The sequence below is a fragment of the Thunnus albacares genome, chromosome 9 (assembly GCF_914725855.1).
Source record: "Thunnus albacares chromosome 9, fThuAlb1.1, whole genome shotgun sequence".
Taxonomy (NCBI): domain Eukaryota; kingdom Metazoa; phylum Chordata; class Actinopteri; order Scombriformes; family Scombridae; genus Thunnus; species Thunnus albacares.
Genome location: NC_058114.1, coordinates 24,870,709 through 24,881,820, shown reverse-complemented (window position 1 = coordinate 24,881,820; position 11,112 = coordinate 24,870,709). Strand labels below are relative to the sequence as shown.

The window sequence follows — 11,112 nt, the reverse complement described above, 5'->3', positions numbered from 1 at the left end:
TTGACATTTATACACCAAGAACATCTGCTGTAGTATTTTCTTCCTACACTATATTGTAGGTAATAATAATTTGGAAATATTTTGTTCTTAATCAATAGGCTTCTCCAATTAATGCTTTTATATTATTAAAGTAACCAACTATAACCAAATATGTAATGTAACCCTAAAACAGTTCAGTTTTTACAAATGATCACTGGGAACTAAATTGCTCTCTCCTCTCCTTTCAACTGCTACTTGGATTTGTCAAACTTGATAAAACTTGATGTTTGTATCGATAAACTACTACGACTGAGATTTGGTTCATGATTTTTTTTTTTTTTTTAAATTATAACCGCTACGTGTTCACACTGGTTTCAGTCTGAGGTTTTGTGAGAAAAACATTCAAAGTAGCTAATGTGATGTTTATTGACTGTGTATAACACCTGCTGTCATTACGAATTGAGTTAGCTCTAAACTAAATATTTCAGTATTTCAGTAATTTAAGCTATATACTTCATGCATCAAGCACCGAACTCACTGCCACGTCACATATAGAAAAGTAGCACTTTTATCTTTTTTCCTAAATTAAATAAATAAATAAAAATGAGGACAGCAATACTGAAAATTAGCAAACCTCAGCCTTGAGGTTTCTTTCATTTTTACATGAATGTGCACCCCCTCTGACTTCTGGGGTTTCCCTGTTGAAGCTTTTAAAGTTGGAGATGGAAAATAACCAGTGAAAGTAAAGCACAAAAAATCTTGTAGTTTGAGAGAGTCTCAACCTCTGCTAATATTTCATCAAACACAGTCAACACTCTGGCACTCTGAGGGACTATGAACATAAGCAACCAGCTCAATGAGAAATGTTATATTTGTTATATTGGTGGATTTTATTTTTTTTTTTAAATGTGAAGGGACCTCAAGATGACACTTTAAAAGGTAGACCATATATATTTCTTGTCAGTTCCGCAACAGTGAATTCTATATATGTTGTACATTTGTGATGTGGTGTGAAAATGTGTATGTGTTGATAGTCTTTTACTGCAATCCACTGTTTCTCCGCTCCATCAACACATTTAGAATTACTTTAATAAAATAATCAATCAGGCTGCTGTGAAGTCACGGTCAGCATCTTTTTCAAAGTAGAAATTGATGTCACACTGTATGCTATGTAATGGGTTGATCACTTGGTTATCTGCTAACAGCAGCATGTTTAATAAGAGCAGGTGTTCACCATACTGATGTTTAAGGTCAACTGAATCCTTGTGGTGAGGAGAAACAGGTTACTGAAGTAGGACACCAAAGTACACAAACTGTTCAAAGTGTCTGCATTTACCAAAATACCACCAAACTAGGTCATTGGCCTCTTTAAGATGTTTCACTTCACACAGCAAAGATCACTTTAGTCGAATGCATTGCATACGGTAAGTCATCTGAGGAAGATGTAACTTCGATGGTATCTCTGCCTGAAGGCTAAATAAAGGAACACAGACCGCATGAAATTCTGGTGAGCTTTATCTTAACATATCTACCAACGTAACTTCGTTTGTAATGTTTGTTGTGTCTTTGATAGAGGACAGTAACACAATTGCATTGATAGAGGAGACAGACGTGCAATGGATTCTAAATCTCTTATCATGCTGTGTAATAAACCAAATGTGCAGTTTTGACACACTGCATGTTAATGTCAGTTGTGTCAGCAGGTTAATGCAGTGACATAAATGTCATCTCTCTTATCAGCCATGGTGCATGTGTCACAGAGCTACTCTGACTGGAGCTGCTTGTACTTATGTAAATGTTATCAGACAAAAACTTGCATTTGAAAAGATGAGAAGTTCAACAGAGCACTGTACCTCCTCCTCGTGTTAGCCAGAACATCTCCTGTACACCGATGGCTGAGGTGAGTTCCGAGTTAGGAAATTCCCATTAAGTAATTCTGTCAAAAAGAAATGTGCTGATTTCTAATAGGAATAACTTTTGTTTATAGCGGCTGAGTGGGTTCTCTGAGATTAACAAAGATGAGCTGAGATGAATCTCTCCTCAACCATTTGGAAATGCATTATTACACTTCTCCTACTTTTTTCCATCAAGTGTGAGTATTACAGTATCTGTCTATCTGTCCACATTCATTTTACTATTAGACTGTTTCTCTCTGGTGCAGTTCAGTCCCTGATGCAATGTGAAAACTGTATTACAGTTTGGTAGCTGTGGTGGTTTTGAGTTATAAACCCTGTTTTTGCAGGTCTGACCACAGTGATAAGTTAAAAAAAAAAGTGTTTCAGTTTCTTGAAAAATCAAGTACTCAAGGAAAGAAACACATTTTTCCTTGACCCTCTCTTTGTAAATGCTCTACTTCAAAGCTAGCAGTAGAGATTGGCAGGAAGAAAAATGGGAGGAGATGGGACAGTTTTTGATGCAGGTCCTGAGTCAAAGAATTGCATTCCTGACAGGATTATTGCACAAAACTGTATTTCACAATGCAGCAGTTATTCATATGTCAATTTTAATAATTTAATCTACTTATAAAACCAAACATTTTTTGATGTCTCTTTCTCAATCTTGGGCTCAAGTGCTATGAAAACCTGTGTATCTTACTTTTCTGGACAGGGTGCCCTCTGCTCCTGGCTGGCTGCCATCACTTCATCGCCCATGGCTACCTGACAGTCAAGCCAGCCCCACCCATCCTCATGGGTTCAAACCTAACAGTGTACTGCCACATCAGTGAATGTAAAGAGGGGTAGGAATGTTAGTAATATAACAATATAATGATATAATACCATAATGTGTTCTGTCTCTATGCTTATTTTAAAAGATCATTCACAGATTAACATGTTATGTTAAACATATGTTTTATGTACTCCCACATTCCTCATGAGAATAACTAAAAAGTTTTGTTCATGCAGTTGTGTTACTGTCTTCCAGGACCAGAATATCCCTGGAGGTGAATGGTGAGACTGTGGATCCTGGGAAGAGAGTAAATTGCACTACAATGATATTCAACCTGTCCAGTGTCAAGATGCCGCTATCTGCTGTGCTGTGCAAGCAGAATCATCAGATCGTCAATGGACTGGACCTACGTAGTGGGCGTATGTAGAGTTGGTTCTCTCTATTTAAAAAGAAAAGAGAATATTTGAGGAGAGTTTACATGCAAATACAAAATTACATACAATCAGACAATACAAATTTACACATAATTAGTCTTTGTAAAGTACTTAATAGTCATCATGGTGATTTAAATGTTGCTAGGGTGTTCTGGGTGGTTGCTAATCTGTTTTTTTAGGTTGTGTTTAGGTGGTTGTCAGGGCATTTGGGGTGGTTGCTACGGTGATTCTGCTTGGTGATCAGGGTGTACTTCATTTCTGCTAGTTTTCTGTAGTCACACATCAGTCTGAGGAGATCCACGCCTGTGTATGAGATTAACTGGTGACTCACACCTGGCCAACACCAGTCACAGCTGTTCAAACCCGTTTGTTCTGAAAGAGAGAACAGAAGCAGCAATGTTCAAACAATTCAAGTTCAAACTCGTACTGGTACCGCCTATATATGGATGGACACCTGACATAGCACAGCAATAACATTAATATGTGTTCAAAAGTATCAAAAAGCCAGAAAAAGCATAAAACTTGATTTCTCAAAAGTTTGGTGGTAAATTTAAAGTTTGAATGACATTTACATCTTAGATTTTGAAGACGCTATAGAACCCTTAAAGGATTTACATGTTTCCCAATTAGCTCATATTATTCTCACTAGGAGAAAGTCATAGCGCACTATTTGTCAATGAGCCACATGTTTCCATTTATAGGCTACTGTGTGTGTATGTGGGAACAGTAGTGTGTAAAAAAACCACAGGTGAAAGATAGTATTACTTTGCATTTCTCAGCAGTCACATGAAAATAGCCATGACAAATTTCTTTTGATTATTTTTCTATTTTTTCCCCCACACACTGCCTTTGAAAGTCCCTCCAGATAAACCCGAAAATATTATATGTGAAACAGCAAAGAAGTCTGACTTAGTAAACTGCATGTGGGAGAGAGGACAGGAAACACATCTCTCTACTACCTACAACGTTTCACTCAACAGGTACAACAGGTACATATATATATATTCATATATATGCTTTTGACCTCAGCAAACCTAATTTTTAATGCATGTCTTATTATCAGAGAAAATGGGACCCACATTCATTTAGATCGTATCCAGGATGCTAAAGAAATCTCCATACCACGAGCAATGTTAGCTGAAAACACTAAATACCAGTTGATCATCACTGCTTACAACCTCTTGGGAGCATCACAGTCTGATCCATTTACTCTCTGCATAAAGGATATAGGTAAGTTCTCACTTCTGTAACCCATAAACACATATCTTTATGAATGAGTGAATATCTATGTACATAAGCATGCTTTCTATTAGATTTTCTTTATCTGAATTATCTGGTATTCTCTTGAGGGATTAATCATCCTGTGAACACTCAATTGTTCCAACATCATTTTGACTAATTTTACCTGGCAATCAGGAAACTATCTCTCTATTTTTCATATATTTCTTTGAAGTGAATCGTTTCACTCCTGCCTCAGCTCACCTTTGTGGCTATTTCAGTGAAGTTTTGACGTCTGTCACAACAGCCCTCACCTGTTGACTCATCACAGATTTATTCATTGATTTTGAATGATTTGGCTGCAGTGCACTACACACACTCACTGTAACTTCTGTACAGTATTCTTACACTATATATATATTCTTCTCTTTTGTAGTTATACCAGAGACCCCTCATATTATGCAGATACAGTTTGGGAATAATTCCATAGCAGCTATGTTGCAGTGGAAAACTGAGTCCTTCCAGCATCTCAAGTCCTGCGTCAGGCTCCGCAAAGATAACGGCTCCTGGGTAAAGTGATGTTATGACATGTTTTTTCAAACAACAGTCTCTACTAAGCAACCGTGATGTTTTTTGTTTGTTTGTTTTTTTGCATCAGCCTTTATCAGGCAGTGTGCAGGTGATGTTTTGATGTTTTGCAGGAAGTGAGGGAGGGAACAGAGCTCAGTGAGGGTTTGATACAAGTGGATGGCCTGGAGCCTCTGACAGAATATGAGTTCCAGATGAGAACATGTAAGTCAACATCAGTACTGACACATACCAGCACATCCAGGTCGACCTCCAGCAGAAGGTCACTCTGCAGCAAATGGAGCCCATCTGAGAGCATGAGAAGTCCCGGAAGAGGCAAGCTCACAACATTAACCTCAAAATTCGTGCTTATCATGTAACAGAAGTGATGTGAATGTGATAATTTTTGAGTTTTTCGTCACTCATACACAACTTGTGGTCAAATTTATCTTTAGGCCCATCTCAGCAGCTGCATGTGTGGAGGATATTAGGCAATCAGACGACAAATGCACAAATGTTGACTGTTTTGTGGAAGGTAATGTGTCATAACTATGCACTGGCTCTGGCTTTTATATTGCTTCTGCTGATTTTGTAACACAAAGGTACAACAAATACCATCTTTATAAGTTGATTTAGTTATACACAGAAACTCTGATTACTCACCAATGAAACGTACTCGTTGGATGTTGTAGAGAAATAAACCTTTAGTGATGGATGGACTTCTTCCCCCAGCCTCCACCCCCGGAGGATTACAGCGGCAAGGTGCAACAGTACAAGATCTTCCTGGGTCAGAAACAGGAAGAGCCCTGCTCTGCTTCTCTGAGCCGGTACTCAGTTAGGGTGCCATCAGAGGTTCAAGCACTGAGTGTCAGTGTTGTCACCTTGTATGGAGCCTCTCCACCAGCTGATGTGCCATTCAGACACTCAGGTACAGATATATTACACCTAGAAGACAAAACTTAGTTAAACAAGGTTGCTCAATAAAGTGAAATCCATGTTGGTGTCTCACTGTTTAGGTGTGCTTGGACCTGCTCTAAGAGAGCTGGCTCCTGCAGCTAACGGCAGTGCTGTGCTTGTCTCCTGGTCGAAGACTGAACACTGGTCAACATCTGGAGGAGAGCTGTTGTACTATGTGATAGAATGGACGAGTGTACCTGTGGCAGAGCTGCAGTGGCAAAAACTGGACAAAGATCAAAAAAGCACCTCTATCACAGGTACAGAACATTTAAGATTCAGGCACATGTTCACACAAAAACACATATACATAAAGTTAAATAAAACAGTACGTGTTGTATCAGAAAAGCCCCTGAATATTCTTCCCATAACTAGATTTATGAGTATAAAAGACAGAAGGGCTTCAACTAAGACCCAGCATTGGCCTCTTGTGGGCAGATGGTGTATTACACCATGAACTTGATATTCTCAACACAGCTGAAGCCAAAATTCATAAGCAAAGTTGAATATTTGTGAAATATAATCGAGGTCATGCTGAAAGGGTTTAGTTTTCTTGTATTGTTTCAGGTCTGACTGCGGGTGTGCGGTACAATATCTCTCTATATGCTGTGACCAGCAGAGGTGTTAGTGCTCCATCATCCAGCCTCGTCTACTCCAAAGAACAGAGTAAGATTCATATATTCAAGATGCCCCCAGAACAGTTTATCCCAAGAATTTGTGTAAAATGTATAGTCAACATCTGAGTTTAACATGTGATAAACTCTCTCACTACCCTCTCTCCATCTCCTTCACTGTATGTGTTGCAGAGCCAGTGTCTGGTCCCCACATGTCAGTGCTGGTCCACGAGAACGGGCGGATCCTGATCCAGTGGGATGAGCTGGCTGTAGATCAGCGGAGAGGCTTCATCACAAACTACACCATCTATATCAAGACGCTACACTTCAGCAACACAGAACTCAGAGGTGAGCAGATCTGTCCTTGTATGTAGGCTGTTTTATATCCATAAAATTAAATATTTCTGCATCAAGTCAGATTTCTTATTCTATGAGCACCATAAACAAAATCCCTCTGTCCTCCATGGGGTGGCAGCAAAATCTCAGACAGTAATTTTATAACCTGAATTATCCTGCAGTCAGCCCCATACCTGGCTACATACTAATAGAGATAAGTGAAAAAATATGTATTCTTGTTATTTGGATCCAAATACATTACATTTATAATCTTTGGTGCTTAACATGCTCTGGTAAAATAAATTTACTGCATGTTTGGAGGAAATACAACTTTGCTGTGAGTCGTTTCCTGTTCTTGAACATCAAGAAGACTGCTTTGGGGTTCATTGAACCATATGTTTGCGTGTGTACTTTACCTTGGTCAGACCAAGGCTGTCTAGCACGCCCATGTGTATCCACATGTGTGGGAAATTATACTGTATATGCCGCATTATGCATATGTTGTGTCTGAGCACACCTAACTGTTACATAATGGAAAGTGTGCAACCAGCATTCCATTGATGCTCCCCTCCCACAAAGCTTCAGTGCATCAGCAGGGTTTTTTAGCTCTCACTTCCAGTAACATGGTGAAAATCAAGGGTTATACTGCTGATGCTTGTTTTATTTTTTTTGTGATCAATTATTGATTGTAATTTCCACACAACAGCCAAATACAATAGGCACAACAGTGACAATATAAGGGGACAGACTACAACAAGAAAGACAATCCAGCCATTGGAGCATTACATATATTACAGCATTGATTTAAAAAAATCATCACCATACATTAAAGTTTTGGGAAGTAATACTCATTTTTGTAGTCTTAAAAAGCCTGACAAAGTTTTAGACAATGACTGAAGAACGTAGATGTTCAGTAGTTAGCACGTTGATGTTTCAAACACTGGTTGTCATCATTTTCACCGTGTCTTCGGTGAATCATAGAGTTTTCTAGAACTAGCTTTAACCACAAACAGGATGCCATGTGGCTACATACACACATGCAGTCGTAAGGCAGTTGCTAACCAGCCACAGTCATACATTATTTCTGGAACTCCATAGTGAAGATACCTGAGAATTTACCTTTTCCTCTTTCTGGTGTGACATGTATGTACGTACTGATCGCCACTGCTCTTCCTTTAAGTAATTTCATCTGACCTTTTACTCAGAATTACTTGAACAAGATATCTTATTCTCATGCTACTTTTGCAGTTACTTGCAGTATATCTGAAAACATAATTCATTGTCAGCATGTGGTGATAGTCTAGTCTGTCTGGTGATAGCAGTTATGGCTGCAGCACACTAATAAAATCATGAAAGACATGAATATTCATGTTCTTAGGCTCTCCAGCAAGTTCAATTTCTAAAGACAAACTCAGGGTGGAAAATTAGATGATAGGGCGTAGAACTAAACATTTTCCATATCTGACAAAACAATCTCACATCAAGGTCCATTTAGAAGTTGTTCTGGAGCTTTCAAACGTACCACGAGTTTGCTCAGTTGTCATGGAATTGCAGATGTTCAGATTTCCATTTTTCTGAGCACTTTAGGGACTTCATGCCCATGTTGGCTTAAAAGTTGAGATTGAAAGTTCATTCTGGACCTTGGTAATGATTGTTCACAAAACACTCATATCACAAGGTCCATTTAGAGATTGAGATTGTTTGTGTTGTTTCCATGGTCAAAACTGATTCATGTCACTAAAATTCTACATAGTATCATGATCACTGCAGCTGCTCAATTTCAGTAGTTATTCTTGCCAATATTTGCATATTGTGCTACTTTCATAAAGACAACCCTGATGGTCATTTGCTCCTTTCTCTCCAGAGACAGTTTCTGCCCTCGGCCCCAGACAGTTATGGCTCAACTGTTCTGAAGGAGCTCTGGGTCTCCAGCTGACTGCATCCACCTCAGCAGGAGAAGGACCGCGGGGGAATTTGATCTTCTCTCAGCCTGCAGCCCCTGCAGGTCAGTCACCTGCTGCCATGCTATTGGCCCACTTATTAAACCTGTTAAACCCATAAAACTATTTTCAAAATTTTCTGACAGCTACTCAACTGTTGTGTCTCTCCTTCCTCGTCTCCTTTAGTTGGCACAGTGATTGTGATTGTTTTCATCATTGCCTTCTTCATAGCGATCATAGTCAACCTGATGTGCTGGAGCTGTGTGAGAGAAAGGTATTATTGAACAATATTTGTGCTTAAATGTGATTGTTTCATCAAAACAGACATCATCTATTATATATTATATTCTGACGATAACCATAATTTTCATTTCTTCAGTCTCTCGTGACTGATTTTGAGTATGCATTAGGTTTTGTTTTACTAGTAATGAGGATGGATACCTCTGTGGCTGATTTCATGAAATGTCAAACCACAATATAAGCGTATGAACCTAAAACCGCACGATTAACGTGAACAGAAACCTAAACCCTGTAGCCAAAGCTGTATTAGTTTTGGACAAAGCACATCAATGTGATCAGTGGTTTTGGCTGTGGAGATGCTGATTTTGTGCATCATGCATTTTTACATTGTCAGCATTAGTAATACACACATCAAATGAGTCAGTGGCAGAATAAAGCAGAAATTTACTAAATGAGTAAATCTGATAATAAACTATTATTATCAATACTGGAAAACACTTTCAACACCTAATTGTCGTTTGATCTCAGGATTAAACAGAGATGCATATCTTGGGGACCTTCCTGGCTTGTTGAAAACTTGCCAAAGCCGGGACACAGTAATGCCATCAGACTGCTGGAGGTAATTAAAGCAAGCTAATGAAGCTGGCTGTGTTGACAGTCATACTTCCTTCTTTTTTCTATGAGCTACTATTATCACAAGCTCCAAAACAGCAACTGCAACAACTCCATGAACACCAGCAATAAGACCAGAATCTCCATACCACGAAACGTGCTAGCAAAGTCATAAAAAAGAGAGAAACCAGTTTCCTTCACTGCTCTCAATACTACTACAATAAAATTTTGAAATATGATAAAAATTGTACATAGTCTCTAGAGGTTTTACTGGTCTGGACTACAGTAGGAAGTGGGGTCAGTTGTTACTTCCTGCTTTCACTTTGCAGCATGCAGCTACTTTGTTTTGATGTCAACAACTGTGAGCAACTGTGAGCTCCTGTTAGTGAATATTAAAAATATTTTTGTTTGGTCTCCAGCAGGGCGGAAGTGAACCATCATTCTCATCCACCCAAATTGACCCTCCGCTGTCCCCCATCAGTCTGGTCTCCCAGGAGGACAGGGAGGATGTGTACCCCATTGTCCAAGTCGAAGCATCCCAGGTTGGATCAGCAACCCAACGACCTACAGTAGAGACGCCTTTACTGGAGACCAATCCCAAGTCTGCTGACAGCCAGCTGGAACATGTCTGCTACAAACCGCAGACTGCTGCATCTGCTCCACAAGAAGAGGAGGTGAAGGAGGCCGAAGAGGAGCAGAGGGACATGCCAGCATACAGGGAGGAAGACAGGTGTTTAAATGTATTCAGAGAACTATTTGGAGGCTTGCTGTCCAGTGTGGAGGTGGATTTTTCTGATTCACCTCGTGGGCTGACTCTCGGCTCTGTTAATCATCTTTTGTGGCCTAAACCTCCTGAAACAGCAAATGTTCTGAATAAAGGCTTCTTACTTGGGAGGAGGGGGGCTGAGAGTAATGTGGAAGTGGATTCCCCCTCTGTGGATTTACAACAGGCTGAAAGAATGACTCCTGACCAGGTGGACACTTGTTCATCTCAGTATACAATTGAGACAGCACTGACTGGTGATTACTTCCCTCAGGTTTCTGCTGTCAGAATCGATACAACCTGCGACACACAGAGGTAGTGGGGACACAAACAGGACAATCTGCACTACTAACTTGACTTTTAAGAAAGCATTATCTCAACATCACTTCACCTCAAGTGATGACGTCTTTGTGTGTGTGATCAGAGAAAATCCTACTTCAGGTGATCTGTAACTGCAATCAGCACTGTTAAAAAACAAGTTATTAAATGAATTAAAAAATGTAATGAGTTTGATTTAAGCATGTAGAAATTCCTTACTATAATAACTTTGTTGTGACACCACTCTATTAAGACTTAATTAACTAATGGTTTTGTCAGTGTTTAATTAATCATTTATTGATGCTTTAAAGATCAGTAATAAGTCATTCATGAGGACGGCATTTGGGTTGCTGTGTTGTGAAAAATCCCTTTGGCTGGTCTATACTGTATCCTCCTGCAGCTGAACTTTCTTTGTTTTTCTATTGAGCTCTTTAATACACCAAGAAGACCACCACAATGGATACACTTCT

General features: G+C 39.3%; 1 protein-coding gene across 2 annotated transcripts; it reads left to right on the top strand.

Moving 5' to 3' along the window:
• The first annotated feature begins 1,787 nt into the window (after positions 1 to 1,787).
• il23r (interleukin 23 receptor) lies at positions 1,788 to 10,991 on the top strand. Of its 2 annotated transcripts, XM_044361642.1 has the most exons (17): positions 1,788 to 1,879; positions 1,967 to 2,071; positions 2,587 to 2,716; positions 2,902 to 3,065; positions 3,937 to 4,060; positions 4,144 to 4,310; positions 4,735 to 4,868; positions 5,000 to 5,201; positions 5,321 to 5,400; positions 5,598 to 5,793; positions 5,882 to 6,079; positions 6,387 to 6,485; positions 6,626 to 6,781; positions 8,634 to 8,774; positions 8,896 to 8,983; positions 9,478 to 9,568; positions 9,981 to 10,991. In XM_044361642.1, exons 2-17 carry the CDS (start codon positions 2,008 to 2,010, stop codon positions 10,641 to 10,643), a joined length of 2,697 nt encoding a protein of 898 aa, XP_044217577.1. In that variant the 5' UTR covers positions 1,788 to 1,879; positions 1,967 to 2,007; the 3' UTR covers positions 10,644 to 10,991. The 2 variants fall into 2 exon arrangements, with proteins under 2 accessions (XP_044217577.1, XP_044217578.1); XM_044361643.1 differs by lacking the exons at positions 1,788 to 1,879; positions 1,967 to 2,071 and having other exon boundaries at positions 2,640 to 2,724.
• Positions 10,992 to 11,112: the final 121 nt, after the last annotated feature.

Bases quoted from the DNA above. Each gene is read 5' to 3' on its own strand.
- il23r (XM_044361642.1), top strand. From the start codon at position 2,008: ATGAATCTCTCCTCAACCATTTGGAAATGCATTATTACACTTCTCCTA. The intron at 3,066-3,936 runs GTATGTAGAGTT...TGCCTTTGAAAG, and splicing joins ACTGGACCTACGTAGTGGGC to TCCCTCCAGATAAACCCGAA. The intron at 6,080-6,386 runs GTACAGAACATT...GTATTGTTTCAG, and splicing joins AAAAAGCACCTCTATCACAG to GTCTGACTGCGGGTGTGCGG.